Source organism: Giraffa tippelskirchi, chromosome 6 (assembly GCF_054371585.1).
Source record: "Giraffa tippelskirchi isolate mGirTip1 chromosome 6, T2T-mGirTip1v1.2.pri, whole genome shotgun sequence".
NCBI classification, from domain to species: domain Eukaryota; kingdom Metazoa; phylum Chordata; class Mammalia; order Artiodactyla; family Giraffidae; genus Giraffa; species Giraffa tippelskirchi.
In genome coordinates, this window is record NC_137280.1 from 142,965,907 (window position 1) to 142,986,222 (window position 20,316).

A 20,316-nucleotide genomic window follows, 5' to 3' on the forward strand; every position below is an offset into this window, starting at 1 on the left:
AGCCTGGTGGGCTACGGTCCATAGGTTTGCAGAGTCAGACACAGCTGAAGTGACTTAGCATGCTCGCACTTGAATACACTATTGTGATTTTTTAGCCCCTTCCACAGAGAGTTTAGACATAATTATTGTATTCTGCAACTAAAAGTTGTGTCACATATCTCTTGTGTGCATGTGTGTCATGTGTCTTGATGAATATATATGTTTATGGGGGAATGGGACACATTATTTGAATTAGAACTTTAACAAAATGCTATCATTTATTGAGCAATTATGTAACAGAGTTCGGTGGAGTGCAGCCCTTAGCACTGTGCACTTAGTTGTTGTGCCATTGCCCCCTACCCTGTCGAGCAGGCAAGGAACCTGGGACCGGTATCCGTCCTGTTCAGCCGTTGGTCAATGCCACAGTGGGCCCCTCCCCCAAGCTACCAACCGTCAATGAGCGACCGTTAGTGGTCCTGCTCAGCCATTGGTTGGCGGTGCAGTCGGCCCCTCCCACAAGCAACCTTCTGTCAGTAGGCGCCAGAGTCGGACACGCCTGAAGCGACTTAGCAGCAGCAGCAGCAGCAGCAGCAGGCGCCCATTCAGCCAGCGGTCAGAGGAGTGGTGGTTGTCAGCCAAAGAGTGAGGTAAGAGGCAGATCCAGGCCTCACCAGGGACCTCCGGCTCACACAGCCTTGAATCAGTGGGTGAGCTGGGGGTCCCAGAGAACAGGCTGGGGACTGTTCTTGCAGTCTCCAGAGACCTTGCCAAGGTCACCCACTGGCCAGGCTCAGCCCTTGAAGAGGTGGTGAACCTCTTCCCAGTCCCTGTTTCTGCGACCTAAAAGTGGCCGTCTGTCTGGAGCACAGTTTGCGGGACCTGCCTCTGCCATACAGGTGGCCTGAGAAACGTGAGGGCTAGTTGGGCCCCAGGTGCTGGCTCCCTCAGTGATGACAGCTGGGCAAGGTCTGGGGACTTGGCCCTGAGGGAGCCACCAACTGAGCTCTGCCTCCTCTCAGCCAGGACCTGGACCTCAGAGGGTGAAAATTGTACCTGGGACCTCACCCTTTCTTGTCAGGGCAGAGAATAATATTCGTTTGGTAGTGATTTACAGGAACGTGGTTACCTGACCATGACCTGACCTCAAGAACAAAGGATCTGACACCAAAAAGTTTACAACTAACCATGCCCCTCTGTCAGCTTTCCTAGAAAAGGGCTTTGCTGAAAGCTTTCAGGGAGTTTGGGGTTTTTAAGGCATGAGCCAACCATCTCCTTGCATGACCCTTTATAAACCTTTCTCTGTTCCACACTCTGACAGTTTGGTATTGCTTAGCTTCACTGGGCATGGTGTCGGGCACACAGACTTGTGTTTCAATAACACTTCCTGCGTGTGAGGTACACTTCCAGGTACCAGGGGCTTCAGACATCTTATTTTATTTAATCCTGAAAACAGCTCCCTGAAGTAGGTATTCTTGTTGCACCCATTTTATAGTGAGGGAACTGATGTTCAAAAGTGTGAAGTAATTTGACTTTAGTCACACAACTAAGTGGCAGAACTTAGACCAAATTTAGGTCTGCTTGACTCCAAAGGCCACTATCTTAACCATAATGTGATGCTGTCCTCCCCTCTCTAGCTCCAGATAGTACCCCTGGATGGATAATTGCTCTGAGTTTAACCCAAATTGATGATGACAGCAGTGATGATAATAATGGAGTACTATGGTGGGGGTTATGTTTGATTTGACAGTATTTGGGTTGTAGATTAGACTACCAAAGATGTTCTGTTGTATATGTAATATTCCCAAAATTATAATTACTCCCTTGGGTTCAGACTTTGTGTGTGGCAGACCCCAGTTAAAATGCAGTATCTTTCTTGGGAGCAATAATAAATTAATACCAATCATTGTGACTATATAAGCAAGAAATGGCCAGTTTTTATCATTAGGGAAGTAATGATCTACTCTAATCAAGTAGAGAAGAAAAAATTTGAAACAGTATGCTAGAAGGCAATTTAATGTAGTATATACTCAAATGAGAAATTAAATATAATTAGTGGAAGGTATAGTTCACTTCCCTGGTAGCTTCCCTGGCAGCTACCTGGGTTTCCCTGGTGGCTCAGATGGTAAAGAATCTGCCTGCAATGCAGGAGACCCAACTTTGATCCCTGGGTGGAAAGATGTCCTGGAGAAGGGAATGGCCACCCACTCCAGTGTTCTTACCTGTAGAATTCCATGGTCAGAGGAGCCTGGCGGGTTACAGTCCATGGGGTCGCAAAGAGTCAGGCATGACTGAGTGACTATCACTTTCACTTTGCTTTTCTATAGTTCACATAAACATAATGGGTAGGCCAGTGAGGGAAAGGTTTAATAATTGGCAATAATTAGCAGAAAAGTTTTCTTGGAGTAGGCGGCACTTGTTATGAGTCTTGAAATTCTGCTTGACATGAAAACTGTATGTTTGTCTAATAATTCTGATTTCCTAAAACACTCTATAGTAATTTTTTTTTCTGCTCATAACAGTCTTTCTCCATCTTTCTTCTTTCTCTAATTTTAAAAAATGTGACTTGAGTGAGGGCTTCATCTTCTTAAAGATTTCTCTCCTATACAGTGTTTAATGGCTTGCAGATTGGCACCTGATCTAATACCTAAACTTAAGCCACCATTGATGAGTTCAGTAATGGGTAGCTGACCCAGAATTAGCCAGTTGGATCCATTTGTAGCATTTTTGAGATTGAGACTAGTGAAAGTAAGTCTGGGTTTGTCTGTGGGTTTGTGCATTGTGAGATTTGAGATACTGAAGCTATGAGTAGCCATGTTCCTGGCTAATCCAAAGAAGAAGAAAGTTGACCTTAACAGAATGAAACAGATGAGAGGCACAGAGAGGGTCTTGGTGGCATTAAAGTTTCTGATTCTAGAGGTCTCTGAGACCCACTTTATGCACTGATTTGGTTGTTCAATCTTCACATGAATAATTTGTAATAATTCCCTCCCCCACCCCACCCCAATCTATCTTTTGTTCTTAGCTAGTTCTAGTTGTGGAGAAGGCAATGGCACCCCACTCCAGTACTCTTGCCTGGAAAATCCCATGGACGGAGGAGCCTGGTAGGCTGCAGTCCATGGGGTCACGAAGACTCGGACATGACTGAGAGACTTCACTTTCACTTTTCACTTTCATGCATTGGAGAAGGAAATGGCAACCCACTCCAGTGTTCTTGCCTGGAGAATCCCAGGGACGGGGGAGCCTAGTGGGCTGCCGTCTATGGGGTCACACAGAGTCGGACACGACTGAAGCAGCTTAGCAGCAGCAGTTCTAGTTAAATTTTTGTCACATCCAACTAAGAATCCTGATGAATATTTTATTGTAACTTCATGTTGAAATAGAATAGAGATTATTTTACAGAGAAGAAAATGAGGCTCAGAAAGTAAAATGTAACCAAAATATTGAAAAATATGATTGGTAGATACAAAACAAATACCCACCCTTCTCACACTGGAAAGGATGCAGGGAGATGCAGTCAGCAAAAGTCTGCTGGTTTAGGAGACTCAGTGTATAAACTGTGAATAAAATGCTTCCCATTGTTGCAGGCATTCTGAGTGCTCTGACGCCAGATTTTGGTATCATTTTAGCTTGTTTTTTTTTTTTTTGTCAGCAAGTTTGGCTTTTGAGGAAAAAGGAGGAAGCCCAATTCCGCCACAGCACCCACTTCCCATTTTATTTAAGGTCCATGGGGTTACCCAGGTATGATATCAGTCAAAACTCTCTGTACCTCAGTGATGTAATACTGAAAAGGATGACTTTTGACAAGGAGTAATTTCAAAATGAAACTGATTTGATTGTCTCACTCTTATCAAAGCCCACATGAATCTGTATTAACCTAGGGACACCAAAAGGTTCAGAAAGAACAATCCCTGGAGTTTGACACATTTTGCCTATGCTGTCTTTAAAAAAAGAAAAGAAAACTTAGAACATTTAATGGTTTCTCTCCTTTTTAATTTCAAATAAGGCTTAAGGTGGTTTAAAAGGATATAAAATATAGGAAGACAAATATAGAAGAGAAATTTTTAAAAATGATACTAAGAGTTAGTAGTGAGGCTCATAAACAACAAATATAACACAGTCCTATACGTATGTGGTGACTGGTCCCCAGTTGAGGCTTTAAGCTTTCTTCTCAGTGCAAACAAGGAAACAATCAATTATACAGTTTGCAATGTCCATTAGATAAACCAAATACTTGAGAGAAGTACAACTGCATCTGATCCTATGACCAAAAATTATGTGTCCCTGGGTTCTTACAAAGAGAGTATTGTGTTATATAATGTAAAAGGCCTCAAGTGCTCCTTCCAGGAGACCCAGTGATGAAATTTCACAGCCCTGGTTCTCATAGCTGGCAGTATTATATCTCAAATTTTAATCATCTTTATTATTTTGCCATATCTACTTACTATGTTTAAAAATTATTAACCTAATATAGTTTTAACATAGGTTTCACTTGGATTCCATTTTAAACTAAATTTCATCTTAGCAAGGTAGATGAACTAGTTCTGTTTTTCTAATATCCTTTAAATTAGTTTATAAGTATTAAAATAAAAAAGTCTAACCTAAAATTTTCTGATGTACCTGCTTGGTGCTACACCGTGGAAAACACATTGACTTAGGGAAAAAGAGAAATCCAACATTTGAATAACCATGACCTCATTATGTTTTAATATCTTTCTCATGATGTATCATGACCATCAGTGTTGAGAAAACTGAGGTCAAAGAATTTGCACAAGGTCCCACAATAACTGAGCCAGGATGAACCTCAAGTCTTCTGATGAAAGTTAGGTTCTAGCTTCTAGATGAATGCATGGAGAGCCTTTTGCCCAGATCAGAGTTCAGGCCCTGTTTAACCGTTTGCCCCTTCGCTTCTTCCCAGAATGCCTCACCCCCTGCTTAGTCCATAGTGATGCCAGCCTGTGGTTATTGGAACCTGGTCAGCAAGACCAAAGGGAGGAAGTCTGCCAGACAGATGTGGAGCCCAAAAGAGGAACTTCACCAACTGCTGTGGACAGCTCTAGCCCTTTATGCCCCCGTGGACTTTTGGGGAAGTATTTTTGTGGCTCACCAGTCTCTTGTTAGGCAAGGGCCGCTTGTCCTGGGTTGTCCTTCTCTACTAGTGGAAAGTACGGCTGGGAGATTTGGAATAGTTGCTGTTTGACTTTGATTCTTAGCACAACTGTCAATATGAGCCTTTTTGGTAAGATCTCAAGCTGAAGTTTGTTGCTGAAGATTGCAGAATTCCTTCTAAACTTTGGAACCATTTTGAATCATAATTGGCAGTGGCTTTCTGATTGAGCAAACTCAGAGGAGAAATCATCACTTTGCCTCAGATGAATACAACACTGGGTAAATTACCTTGAACTTCTACCCAGGGGTGTGATCTACATTATTTCTGAGCTTTGATTTATAGGATAAACCTTTTTCTTCCTTTTTTTAGTAACATTAGAAATAACATCTTCTGCTCTATCCTTCTCTTAAAGAGATTTTAAAGTGTCTTATAATTAATATTTTTTATTATTTAAAAATTTTAAATTTTGATATAATTGTAGATTCACATGCATCTGTTTGAAATGCTACACAAAAATCCTGTGTACTTTTTACCCAATCTCCTCTAATGGTGACCTTCTTAAAGAGATTTAAAATTTGTGGAGATATAATTTAGATATGATAAAAATCACTTTTTTATTGGAATATAATTGCTTTATAATGTTGTGTTAGTTTCTTACATACAACAAAGTGAATCAGCTATCAGTCAGTTCAGTCACTCAGTTCTGTCCGACTCTTCACGACCCCATGGACTGCAGTACACCAGGCCTCCCTGTCCACCACCTACTCCCAGAGTTTACTCAAACTCATGTCCATTGAGTTTATGATGCCACCCAACCATCTCATCCTCTGTCGTCCCCTTCTCCTCCTGCCTTCAATCTTTCCCAGGATCAGGGGCTTTTCCAATGAGTCAGTTCTTTGCATCAGGTGGCCGCAAGTATTGGAGTTTCAGCTTCAGCATCAGTCCTTCTAATGAATATTCAGGACTAATTTCCTTTAGGATGGACTGGTTGGATCTCCTTGCTGTCCAAGGGATTCTCAAGAGTCTTCTCCAACAGGAATGTATAAGTTTATACAGGAATGTATAAATGCTATCACAATCAAAATATAGAACATTTTCATCGTTCTCAGAAGTTCCTTCATGCCTCTTTGCTATTAACCCCCTCTCCCCATTCCTAGTCCCTAGAAACCACTTACCTATTTTCTGTGCCTATATTTTTGCATTTTCTAGATTGTCTTTTGGAGAAGGACATGGCAACCCACTCCAGTATTCTTGCCTAGAAAATCCCGTGGACAGAGGAGCCTGGTGGGCTGCTGTCCATTGGGTCGCACAGAGTCGGACACAACTGAAGCGACTTAGCAGCAGCAGCAGCATACTGTCTTTTGAATGGAATCATACAATATGTGGTCTTTTGTGTCTTTTTATTCACTTAGCATATTGCTTTTGAGATTCATCCATGTTTCTGACTAATTTGTTCCTTTTTATTACTGAGTAGTACTCCACTATATGCCATGATTTGTTTATCCACTCACCAATTGATGGACATTTGTGTTGTTTCCAGTTTGGAGCTATTAGCAATAAATATACAATAGACATTCCTGTATACATCTTTGGGAGGACATATGTTTTCATTTCTCTCAGGTAAATTCCTTGGAATAGAATCACTGGGTTGTGTGGTTAATGTCAGGATAATGGCAACCTGGTAAAACAAGTTGGAAAGTGTTTTATTTATTTATTTATTTATTTTTGGGGCAAGCCATGTGGCATGCAGGATCTTAATTCCTTGACCAGGGATTGAACCTATGTCACTTGCACTGGAAGCTTAAAGTCCTAACTACTGGACCACCAGAGAAGTCCCCAGAAAGTATTCTTTTCCTCTTTTATTTTTGGAAAGAGTTCATGTAGAATTGATATTGTATCTTCTTTAAAAGTTAGGTAGAATTCCCTAGTAAAACTGAAATGTTTCTTTGTGCGAAGAACTTTAACTATGAATACAATCTCTTTAATAGATATAAGGCCACCCAAGTTTTCTCTTTCTTCTTGAATGAATTTTAGTCAGAGATTTGTTTATCTAAGTTGTCAAATTAATTGTCAGAAACTTGTTCATAAAATTACATTATCATTTCTAATGTCTGATAGATCTTCTGTGACAGTCCTTCTTTCATTCACAGCATTGGTAATTTGGGTCTTTGTCCTTTTTTCATGATCAGGTTTACCAATTTTATTGATCTTTCCAAAGCATCAACTTTCTATATTTCTGTTTTGTTTACTATATTTCTATTTTCTATTTCAATGTTTTCTGCTCTTATCTTTATATTTCCTTACTTTGGGTTTAATTTTCTCTTAAGTTTTTAGTTTTGTAAAGTGGAAACTTTGGTAATTGATTTTAGACCTTTCTTCTTTTCTAATATGAAAATTTAATGCCATCTGTTTCTCTTTAAGCTCTGCTTTAACTGCATCCTACACATTTAAAAAATTTTTTATTTGGCTGCGCTAGGTCTTTGGCTGCGCTAGGTCTTAGTTGCAGCACATGGGATCTTTCCGTTGTAGCATGTGAATTCTTAGCTGTGGCACATGGAATCTAGTTCCCTGATCAGGGATCGAACCTGAACCTCCTGCACTGGGAAATGGACCACCAGAGAAATCTCTGAATCCTACAAATTTTTAAGACTTCCTATCATTTCAATTTAGTTAAAAAATATTTTCTAATCCTCCTTGTTATTTCTTTGACCTGTAGATTATTTAGAAGTGTTCTGATTATTACCCACATATTTGAGAATTTTCTCAGTGTCATTCTGTTGATGATTTATAGTTGAACATCATTGTCATCAGAAAATATATCATTCTGTGTTTTTAATTCTTTTATTGTTAAATTTATTAAGATTAGTTTTATGGCCTAGAATATGGTCTACTTTTGGATATTTCATGAACACTTGAAAAGAAAGTAAATTCTCTGAGATGCAGTATTCTATGCATTAGGTCGAGTTGCTATTGTTCTAACTTTTCTACCAATTATTAACAAGAAAAATGTTGAAATCTCCAACTATAATTGTTGCTCTGTCTGTTTCTCTCATTGACCATGATCTGTTCACATACTTCATCTGCCACATTCTCTCTCTTCTCCTTCTGGCACTCAGTTTCATTTATATCAGGCAATTTGATATTATCTCACAGCTCTTGGGTTTTTTTCACTGATTGTTCTTCTCTTTTCATTTTTGTATAAAAATTTTCTATCTTCAAATTCACTTATCCTTTCTTCTGCTTGTCCCATTTGTTGCCAAGTCTGCTGGGTAATTCTTCATCTCTGATGTTGTGTTTTCATGTTTAGAATTTTCATCTGACCCTTTTTTAATAGCTGAAACTCCCCATCATCCATGCATTTTGTCCACCTTTGTAATACTAAGTCCTTTGACTTATTCATTATAGTAGTTATAATGTCCCTGTCTGATACTTCTAAATCTAGGTTATCTGTGGGTCTGGTTCTGTTGTATATTTTATTTCTTGGCAGGAGAGTATTTTTTCCTTGCTTCTTTGTGTATCTTATTATTTTCAATCAAATGACGAAGATTCTGGGTAAAAGAACAATGGAGACAGATATAAATAGTATATGATGCCCAGAATGGCATATGTGCCATGGAATTTGTTCATATTTAAAAAATGTTCTTTGGCCATCCAAAGTGGGTATTATTATTCTCCCATTTTAAAGGTGAGGAAAGTGTAGGGAGGGGAGGACAGCAACACAGCAAGTGGTAGTACCAGGGATGAATTCGGGTTTGAATCCTAGCTATGTGGCTGATCCTTTCCCTCGCCATTAGTTGGGATCTGGTAGCACTGGGAATAATGGCTGTGGGTTGATAAAGACTGGAGGCTGAGAGACCAGTTAGAGCTGTCCCAGCAGTACAGGTGCTAAGTTGCTTCAGTCGTGTCCGACTCTGTGCGACCCCTATGGTGGTAAATGCCCGCCACTGATCATTAACTCAAACACTCAAAACATACACAGCTCATGTAAGTGAATACACACAGATAGAAGTATAAGGCTCAGTATTAAAGACAAACTAGGGAGTGATGGAGACCATGATGAACTAGATGCACATGCTCCTTTCCAGCAGTTCTGACTGACTATGCTAGGTGTTAAACCAAGATGAGTATTATAAGTTCTTGTGTTTTGATGGAAGCCAGAAATCTGAACTTAAATGTGCAGTATCTTAATTTTAAGAGTTGGCCACAGGTATAATTTTAAAGAATGTTTATGTAGGCTATACCATGAAGATTCAGCAAAACATGTCTTTAGGTTCTCAGGCTATAGGTCACACAAACCTGGATGGTGGCAGAGGGACTGCCACCAGGTACTGCTGCAGCTGTGGGTATGGAGTTTTACCAGGCATATTTTTGGCCAAAAGGGTAAATGGCAGACTCCAGGGCATTTTCTATTAACATGAGACCATTCAATTATACATTTATATTCTTTTTTTTTCAGACTCTCTTCCATTATAGATTATTACAAGATATTGAAAATAGTTTCCTGTGCTATATGCAGTGGGTCCTTATTGGTTATGTATTTTATATATAATAGGGTATATCTATTAATCCCAAACTCCAAATTTATCCTTCCCTCACCTTTCCCCTTTGGCAACCATATGTTTGTTTTCTGTGTCTATGAGTCTGTTTCTGTTTTGTAAATAAGTTAATTTGTATCTTTTTTTAGATTCCGCATGTAAGTGATATTATTTGGTATTTGTCATTTTTTGTCTAATTTATTTCACTTAGTATGATAATCTCTAGGTTCATCCTTGTCACTGCAAATAGCATTGTTTCATTCTTTTTTATGGCTGAGTAGTATTCCATTGTGTGTGTGTGTGTGTGTGTGTGTGTGTGTGTGTACGTACATATATATATATGCATGTGTGTATGTGTGTGTGTGTGTATATATATATATATACCACATCTTCTTTATCCATTCATATATTGATGGATTCTTAGGTTGCTTCCATATCTTGACGTTGTAAATAATGCTGCTGTGAACATTGGGGTACTTGTATCTTTCTGAATTATAGTTTTCATCTTTTCTGGATATATGCCCAGGAATAGGATTGCTGAATCATATGGTAACTGTAGTTTTAGTTTTTTGAAGAATCTCCATGCTGTTTTCCATAGCGGCTATACCAATTTACATTTCTATCAACAGTGTAGGAGGGTTTGCTTTTCTCTACACCTTCTCCAGCATAATCAAATTTATAGACTTTTTGATGATGGCCATTCTGACCATTGTGAGGTGATACTTCATTCTGACCATTGATTTGCATTCCTCTAATACTTAGTGATGTTATGACTTGCTTCATATTCTACCTGCTTCCTATAGTCTCTCCCCAGGAGTGGCTGTTAGCCCATGCTAACAGCTCTGAGTAAGACAGTGTGAAGGAAGCACTGTAGTGTAGTGGTTCATAGTCTGGTTTGTTTCTTTGCTTTTCTATTTTTTACTTCTGTCAGAGGATATTTTATTTACTCTCTTTGTATCAGTTCAGTTCAGTTCAGCCACTCAGTCGTGTGCAACCCTTTGTGACCCCATGGACTGCAGCACGCCAGCCTTCCCTGTCCATCGCCAACTCCCAGAGCTTGTTCAAACTCATGTCCATCGAGTTGGTGATGCCATCCAATCATCTCATCTTCTGTCATCCCCTTCTCCTCCTACCTTCAATCTTGCCCAGAATCAGGGTCTTTTCCAAGGAGTCTGTTCTTTGCATCAGGTGGCCAAAGTACTGGAGCTTCGGCGTCAGTCCTTTCAGTGAATATTCAGGACTGGTTTCCTTTAGGATTGACTGGTTTGATCTCCTTGCAGTACAAGGGACTCTCAAGAGTCTTCTCCAACACCACAGTTCAAAAGCATCAGCTTATCTAAAAAATAGAAATAATTTGACCTACCTCCAAGGATGGCTGTGAGAATTATAGGTAATAAATATTGAGGGCTTGGAAAAATATCTGGCATATAGTAAGTACTATACAAATGTTAGCTATTGTCATTCATATTTCTTCCTTCTTGGTACTTATATTTGAGGCATCTATTTTCTGTTTCTGATGCATTAGCCTCCTGGGAGAATTCACTTGTTTCCCAGATCCCTTAGCATGCCAAGGCTGCTTTTATTAATTCATTCAAAATATTTATAGAGGCCTGCATGTGCCATTCTGTTCCAGGCATTGGAGGATTAGACAGTGAGTACAATTGAAGGAGCTTTCATTCTAGAGCCCAAGACTGACAATAATTGTGAAAACAAAGAAATGAGCAAAATAATTTCCCAAGTGCTTACTATTGTGAGGAAAAAGAAAATGATGACATGACAGAGAATGAACAGGTGGCTACTTTAGATTGAGTGCTCAAGAAATGACACTCTGAGGAGGTATCATTTGACATGAGTTTTGAATGATAAGAAAGTATCTTTTCATTTAAAAGTCTAGAGAGTGTTTTAGGCTAATGAAACAGTAAGTGAAAGGGCCCTGAGGCAGGAATGAGCTTCGCTTGTCCAGGGAATGGACAATAGATCAGAGTGGCTGGAGTAGAGAAATTAAAGGGTTAGGAAGAAAGGGGATGAGGCCACTGAGCTAGCCAGGGACCATACCTGTCATAGGCCTGGCAGACTTGATTTAAGTTTCAGATGGCTCACTCTTGCTGCAGCATGGAAGGGTAAATTGGAGAGTAACATGAGGGGAAGCAGAAAGGCCATCAGCCCCACTATGAACTATTGTGGAATGGGTAGGGGAGGTAAGGGAGAATGACTCTTTCCTAAGCTCTTTTTCCCTTTTCTTTCATTCATTCATTCATCATTCAATGGCTCTCTCTTGAGTGTCTATTGTGTGCCAGCAATGTGTTAGGCCCTTGGACTACACTGATGTATGATATTGGCCTGAGCTTTGCTACCATTGAATTTTCAGTCAAATGTCCCTCTTGGTTTCCTAGATCTTCAAATAGTTCTGTCTGTACATATCATCTTTCGTGAACATTAATCCTACAGTGGTTTATCTGAACCACATGCACCTTCATGTGGGCTCACCACTGGGAGGAGTAACCCCATAGGATTCTTTCCTCCCTAGGCACTAGCAGTGTCCTACCTCCCTCAGCAAAACACAAGGGATGCAAATAAATGTGGGGATGCAAAATGAAAATAGGGTGAGGTGGGGGGAGTGGGGGGAGAAAGAGGCCTCTGAACTTACCTGCCAGAAGCCTAGAACCTGTGGAAGCCTGAATACATTTGTGAGCATGAGGTGACCAGGGCCTCTACCTCCAGGGGATCATTGAGGGAATTACAGATCATAAAGATGACCTTTGTTTCTGGTCTGTTTTCAATAAGGTCATGCTTGTTTTTTTTAAGAGAATTTTTTTTAGGGTAGTGAAACATCATTGCCTAGGATGGAGAATACTTTTTCAAATTCAATTCACAACCACAGGCTGTCTTGTGAAATTCTGAGTGTAACCACATTTCTCAAATGGTAAAGAAATGGGCAATTGACTCTTTTTTCAAATGAAACTGAGCACCTAATAACTGTCTTTCACTGTCTGATAGTCGGGCCTATGAAAATGAACTCCCAAGAAAGTGGTGTATGGGTTAAACTCCTCAACATCTTCTTTGCAAAATAGAAATGTCAGTTACAATTTTTCATGGAGAGAGGAAGGTTTAAGTTCAAGGAAGTGACAGGGACTGGAACAATGATTTAGTAGGTTCTGCGTGTCAGGGACTTACTCTTTGGAATAAACACAAAGAGGAAAATACCAGGAAAAGGACAGGTGAAAACTCAGTTTAAGCCAGTTTCAGAATTTTTTTCATGGCTATGGAATCCTTTTTTCAGAATATTCTTCAGAGACCCAACATGAAAAAGAGAGAAAATAGGATCTGTTTTGGACGTGGGAGAATAATTGGACTCAGCCTTTGGCCACCTACCACATGTCTCCCAATCCCTAGCAAGTCTTAGAGCCTCAGACCTTCAACAAACCCAGCTGGAACCTTGCTGATTTACTTTGTGAAAGAGAACAATGATTGTGTTAATACCTTTATCCCCTCCTAAGTTAAATTTTCTCCCCCTGCCAACTTAAATTTTATTTACAGTATACCATATACTAGGCATGTTGCTGAGAAAACAGTTTATATATACACAGTGTTCCCCTTGATCCCATGAAATGAGTCTTGTTACATCTGTTGTCAAGTTGAGGAAACTTAGGCTCAGGGTGGCTAGATCATGTGCCCAAAGTTTACACAATTACTAAGTGGCAAATCTTGGCTTCAAATTCAAAGCTGGCACCAAGGCTTCTGCTTTTAACCAGTAAATTCTCCTAGTTCTCCCTCTTTGACAGATTTCTTCAATTCTCATCAGAGCCCAAGTATTTCAAGGAATGTTTACAGAAAGGAGACAGGGAGGAGAAGGAGGAAGAAAGAGTAATGTGGAGGAGGCAGAGGCAGAGGGACAGTAGGACTTAAGACTAGTGACAAAGAGGAAATTAGTGTAAAATGATAAAAACCCAGGGAAACAGCTGCTAAGAAATGAAACTCCATGGAAAATCCAAAGAAAGATAATACTAGGAGGAGAGAGAGAAAGAAGAGGTGGGTTTCAGCTGTAAGGTCACTGCTTACTAGTGGCAGAAATGCCAAGATTTCAGCCAGGGCCAGATCCCCTTGGTTTCTATTGTGATCTGATTGACTTAGTCATTGAAAGCAGGGTTAGTGTTCACCAACAAACAGATCAGGAGACTGGACCAGGGCACAGGAATCTCACCAATGGATCAGCCAACTGGAGCTGAGCAGTCTTTTTGGGCACCCAACTCATAAGGCCAAATAGTGCCCAGCCCCTGGGTGGTGGCTTTCCATGATGTCAAAGGATCTTTTTGCCCCTGTTAACTGAAGTTTTGGCTAGGTTGCTGAGATGACTGGCTAGGTTGGTCTCCATGTGCCAATAGTGAGCTGACCCAGGGGACAACTCAAAAGACAAGAATCTGTGAGATTCATTGTTCTTCAAAAGAATAAAGCAAGGGAAATAAACCAGTGAGAAACCTCTTGGCTTGTTTGTCGTGACTAGTCTCTGCCTTTGGCTGGTTTACTTGTGTAGAATCAGTGTCCAATAACCAGTTGTATTGACACCATACAGCATCCAGGTTGTGGGTAGAGTTGGCAGCATAACTCCAACCACTGTTAGGATGTGGCTGGGTAACTGGGTGACAGCTGTAGTGGAAGTGGTTGCTTGAGTGGTGAGGGGCAGGTCACTTCCTGATTTTTTGTTTCTGTTCACCCCTCTGAAGCACCCTGATCATACTTGTGATGTGGAGTCACAAGGCAGGAGTGTTGGAAAGCATCTTGCGGCTTCTGGGAAGGAAAAGAAAGAAACATTCAATGAGGACATGCTGTATCCCAGGCAACTCACCTGGCTTCTCTGATTAGATTTTTAAGGATAGACAGTATTCAGTTCAGTTGCTCAGTAGTGTCTGACTCTTTGCGACCCCATGGACTGCAGCATGCCAGGCTTCCCTGTCCATCACCAACTCCCGGACCTTGCTCAAACTCATGTCCATTGAGTCAGTGATGCCATCCAGCCGTCTCATCCTCTGTTGTCCCCTTCTCCTCCTATCTTCAATCTTTCACAGAATCAGGGTCTTTTCCAATGAGTCAGTTCTTTGCATCAGGTGGCCAAAGTATTGGAGCTTCAGCTCCATTAGGCACTATTGGCTCCATTTTATAAGAAATATTCAGAGGTTTCTGAGATTTGGAGAGATTGTGTTGTTTGTCCAGTTCTTCTACTCCTTTTTCTATCCCCTTCTCCTTTAGGTGCCTATATCCTTATAGATGCTTAGCCATAACCAGAGTGCCCCAGGATAGTGCCCAAAGAGCTAGATTCCATCCCATCACTTCATGACAAATAGATGGGGAAACAATGGAAACAGTGAGAGAGTATTTTTGGGGGCTCCAAAATCACTGCAGATGGTGACTGCAGCCATGAAATTGAAAGACACTTACTCCTTGGAAGAAAAGCTATGACCAAACTAGACAGCATATTGAAAAGCAGAGACATTACTTTGTCAACAAAGGTCCATCTAATCAAAGCTATGGTTTTTCCAGGAGTCATGTATGGATGTGTGAGTTGGACTATAAAGAAAGCTGAGTGCTGAAAAATTGATGCTTTTGAACTGTGTTGTTGGAGAAGACTCTTGAGAGTCCCTTGGACTGCAAAGAGATCCAACCAGTCCATCCTAAAGGAAATCAGTCCTGAATATTCATCAGAAGGGCTGATGCTGAAGCTGAAACTCCAATACTTTGACCACCTGGTGCAAAGAATTGACTCATTGGAAAAGACCCTGATGCTGGGAAAGATTGAAGGTGGGTGGAGAAGGGGACGACAGAGGATGAGATGGTTGGATGGCATCACTAACTCGATGGACGTGAGTTTGAGCAAGCTCTGAGAGTTGGTGATGGACATGGAAGCCTGGTGTGCTGCAGTCCATGGGGTCACAGAGTCAGACATGACTGAGCAACTGAACTGAACTGACTGAGTCCTGGCAGGGCCACTCATTGGGCTGAGCAGATAACATGGCGATGGCAGGCAGTCAGGAAAAGGATAACAGGGAGAGGAGAGCTATAAATGGAAAGTACATATAAAGGCCTTCAGATGTGAGGAAAACACCCCATTACACTGGCGAACAGGATAAAGCTAGAGCCTTTGGGTTTATGGTGTCCTGATTAGATCATCTCTTAGGTCCTTTTGAGTTCCAATGTCTATTTTGTTTTTTTTTTTGCCTCCCATCAAAACTAGCATATCCTTTTTGTATTCTCTTCAGGCTCTGCTTTCTGTTGGTAGGAGTAGGTAGTGGCAATGAGCTAATCAGATAAGCTAACCTCTACTCTGGGCAGATTAGCTAATGGGCAACTCCTCCCATGACTTAATGCTGTAGTTGGATTAAAGTACATTCCTTCTGATCTTGACCTGGGGGATTGACAAATGATGGGGATTCACACTTCCGTACCCCGTGTCCCTGCAATTACACCCTGGGGACAGCACCTAGCCCAGGGCTGGGCAGGAACTAACATGTGACCTAGACTTATTTCCCTGCAATTGTGGCATCAATAAGATGGCCAGAGCCTAATGACTGGACTAAAAACTTTGGTTTCTGTATTATGTGGTGGCCCCACAGGAGGTGGGAGATGACAGGGGTGGGGAAACTATGTTAAAGTCATTTTCTCCTGGTTTTATTGAGAAATAATTGACATACATCGCTGTGTAAGTTTAAGGTACCCAGCATGATGGTTCAATTTACATAGATTGTGAAATGATTACTATAGTATGTTCAGCTAACATCTATCTTCTCATATAGACACAATAAAATGAAAATAAGAAAATAGTAAAGGAAAAAAATTGTTCTTAGGATGAAATTAGGATTTATCTCTTAACAACTTTTCAATACTGTATACACTTGAGTGTAGAAAACATTGTAATGAATATAGAATGAGGGATCTAGAAGGAATTTTCCATAATTGTGAAAGCGGAAGCCCCAGAAAAATGAATACATGCACTATCTCAGGTTTGTATAATGCTTTACTGTTTACAAAAGGACTTTCCTGTTAATCATTATTTTTGACCTTCTTACCAACTCCGCATATGGAAGCAGAGGTAGACAGTATTATTTCCACTGTACAGATGAGGAAACCAAGGTTCCCAGAGGTTGACTTTCCCAACACCCAGTGCACTCATCATCTCAGGGGCATGGCATAGCAAGCCTTATATCTCACTGGCATCAACTGTCTTGTGGTTGGATTTCAGATGTGGTGAGCAGAGGGTGGAGATGTAAGATAATTCCTCTATTTGCAATACTTGGAGAGGCTGGCTATTTTGCATAGGCTGACAGCCAGCTCTGGTTCAGGTACTCTCCTGACTTCACTTTCCAGGTTTAAATTGGCTCCTGGCCCTGGGTTTCCCAGGCATGGAAAGGAGCAGTTGGAGGCTGGGTCAATTCTTCCCAGTGTTTGTACTTCACACATTAGAGCCAACTTCTCTCCACACTTTTCTTAACCCTTCCCTTAATTCTGTGCCGTGAAATCGGAAATGTTTTGTTTCCTAACTTCACGTCCTTTGCCTCCAGGGAGGGTGAATAAGATGGCGAGAAAGTTAGAATTGTTTCAGTCAATACAAGTGGTGTGCTCCTGATGTCAGTACAGAGGCAAAAGGGACTTTGAATTCACCCTTGAGGACCAGACAGCTCAGTGGGATGGTTGGTCATATACATAGTAAAATAAGTGAGTTAGGAATTGCATTTGGCTTCAAGTAACAAAGAATCAAGGCAACAGTGATTTAAACAAGACTTTTTTTTTCTTCCAAATTCCTTGAAGTTGGGAGCTGGGCAACCCAAGACTGGTTTGGTTGCTTTGTGGTGTCACCAGGATCACAGTTTCCTTCTTTTCTTCTGATCCATTTTTTTCCCTGTAGGATTGCTTCATGGTCAAAAGATGGCTGTTGGACATCCAGTCTTCGTGTCTCAAACAGGAAGAAGAAGAAAGGGCCAAATGCAAATAGGTATGTAATAGTAGGGTATACCCTCTTTGAATTGGTTTCCTGAAAGTGATACACTGAGGTATTGACTTATGTATCTTCGGCTATGCCATCTGCAGAGGTGACTGGGAGAGGTTTTATTTATCTTTTTTTTTTTAACTTAAATTGAACAATTTTAATTTCTGACAATACAGTTTTTGATATTATGAAAAAGGAGAAGAGGTGCTGGGTAGATCACTAGTGGCCTCAACTCATCTGGGCAATTTCAATGCATGATAGAACAGTCCCTGCATTCCGCTTAATGTGTGGTTTAGCTAAATAATTAAAACACTCTGGGCCCTAGTTTTCTCACCTTCAAAATAGACATAATAACACTTAGCTGGTAGTGACTAAATTTTATAGGATTTATGAAAATTCAATGAGAGTATGTATGTTAGTGTGTTAGAGCTATGGGAGGTATACTGTAAGTGCCCTATAAATGTTAGTTGTGATGGGAAACACAGCAGATGGTGATGATCAAGACCCAGAACTCAGACTGCCTGGCTTATAACCTACTTGCAGTGCTTTCTGCTCAGCCATGGGTGCTGAGTACATCTCAGGTACTCAAAGAACATTACTTATTGTGATTGGAAGCGTGGAGAAGGCGAGTGTACGACTCAGTGAGGTGCAGTTAGGGAAGGCTTCCTGGGCCAGTGGTATCTGGGTTGTGTTCACGGGTGTAAAGTGGGGGGCCAGTGAAGAAGGTGGGGAGGATGTCATAAGCAGAGCACATGCAGGTGTGAAAGCTCGTGGTGTCATGTGCTCAGAGCCTATGGTGAGAAGCTTCTGGTGAGTCTGGTCCCCGGGGTCAAGGTAGGAAAGGGGTCAGGCTGAGGTGAAGAGGAAGGTGGTGTCTGGGACTTGGAGGGCCCATGTGCCACAATGAGGAGATGACAGCCCAGAGCCCCATCTCATGGGGCTGGTTTCTGAGGGTGAATGCAATCACATTCTCAGACCAGGAATTAACTGATTTGAACAATGCATGGATTATTGGCATCTGTCAACTGCTACCTGTTAACCAAAGGCCCAAAGCTCAAACTCTGCCAGGCTCCTCTGGGAAGAGGCCATGAACCATATAATGATGGCCACTTTGGCACAGAAGGGGATGCTAGTTAGCTGGAGGCTGCTTTTGTGACTGGAAGAAAGGAAGGCTGTTGTAGGTTTGCATAGAGATAGAACAGCATGTTCCTTCTATGTTTCTATAGCGCTCCATTCCCCATTAGTGGATGAGAACAGTTCGGTTTATCAGATTCCCTGGAAATTAAGGTGTTAGGGCAGCTGAAGAGGTAAATTCTGAGTTGAAAGGAGGAGGAGGTGCTAAAGACACAGGGGTACATTGTAGTTAAGGGACCATGGGGCAGCAAAGGGGCAGCTGCAGGGAGGTTGAGGAGAAAGAGCATTTGACCCAAGTTCAAAGTCTTGGGGCCAGTCTCACCTCCAACTCCAAGTTCCAGAAATGATGTACAGTGTTCTGTAAAACATAGATGATAACACTTGCTTGACTGGCCTAACCAGGCTATTTGATCAAATGAGAAAATAGATGTCTGCAAAGACTCTTTGTGTGGGGCACCTTAATAAAATCCAACCTCTGCCCCAGTCTCCCAGGCCTCTTGATGGATTATAGAGCACATCACCCTCTTTCCCACCTTTGTCTGTGTGCTCCTTTTTCTGCCTAGAACATTCTCCTGCCAGTTCTTTCTATAGTTCATCTAAGCTTATATGCCACTTCCTCAGAAAGGCCTTCCCTGACCTACTGAAAGCATGCACTCCCCTCTGAGCCACTGCTGCTCAAGATAGCTCATGGTTAAGGACCCAGGCTCTGAAGCAAGTCTCTAGGGTTCAAGTTCAGCTCTGACACGTACCAGCTATGTGACCCAGTGCTTCTATTTCCACATCTATGAGATGAAGATCGTAATAATATTTATCTCACAAAATGGTATAGACAAAGATGACTTCAAGAGGTGTCAACTATTATTACTGTTCATCAGAGCACTGTATTTCCTTTTGAGAACTAACCATGTCTATAATTAATTTATCTGTATGTATGTTTATTTTCTAACCCTCACTTTTTTCCATAATGGGCTCTCCATGAGGGCAGTGATCATATCTTTCTTATCCATTCTTATATACCACGTGTATAGCTCAGTGCCTGGAACCCAGAAGATGCTCCAGAAATAGTTGGATGAGGAATGTACTGAAATGAGCATTTCCTGGAACCAAGCCCTGGGGTGACCCAGGCAGTTCTGGGACCAGCCAAGGAGCTGGTCAGATGGCCCTGCTTTGCATTTCATTCTCCCCTTGGTAGGGCTTTCACTTATGTAATGGAACAGCAGTGAAACCCCACGATACCTAAGTGCTTCCCCTCTAGCCAGCCCATATATGACCACAAAAAGGGGGAAGAAAAAATAAGAGAAAAAGAAGAGCTCCAAACCACATGCTTCTTGGGACAGAAAAATGAGCTCTCTTTTTTCCCAGAGTCATGTGAGGGCACAGTGACAGACTTGGGCATGTTTTGCTGAGCCTCAGAGGAACCAAGTGGTGAGGAATAAAGGGCCCCAGTCTGAGTGTCAGTAGTTGAGACTTCTTCCACCTCTTCCCCTAATGTGCTGTGCAACCTTCACTGGGTCACTTTCCCTCTCTGAGTCTCGTAAGTGTCCTCATCAGCAAATTGAGAGGATTGGAATAAATGATTGAGGTAG

The 20,316-nt window shown here is 41.4% G+C and overlaps 1 protein-coding gene across 50 annotated transcripts in view; it reads left to right on the forward strand.

Moving 5' to 3' along the window:
- The first annotated feature begins 521 nt into the window (after positions 1 to 521).
- Positions 522 to 20,316, forward strand: part of LOC145510137 (uncharacterized) — a 520,288-nt gene continuing 500,493 nt past the window's right edge. For 43 of the 50 annotated variants that reach the window (XR_014056762.1, XR_014056752.1, XR_014056755.1 and 40 more), the window contains exons 1-2: positions 522 to 626; positions 17,516 to 17,602. Coding sequence is in view for 2 of the 50 variants with exons in the window: in XM_081500587.1 (XP_081356713.1) it covers positions 15,327 to 15,414; positions 17,516 to 17,602 (175 nt within the window). In the remaining 48 variants the exon portion in view is untranslated. Of the gene's footprint in view, positions 627 to 15,156; positions 15,415 to 17,515; positions 17,603 to 20,316 lie in introns of all 50 variants that reach the window. The other 7 variants (XR_014056783.1, XR_014056788.1, XR_014056793.1 and 4 more) reach the window with 1 other exon arrangement.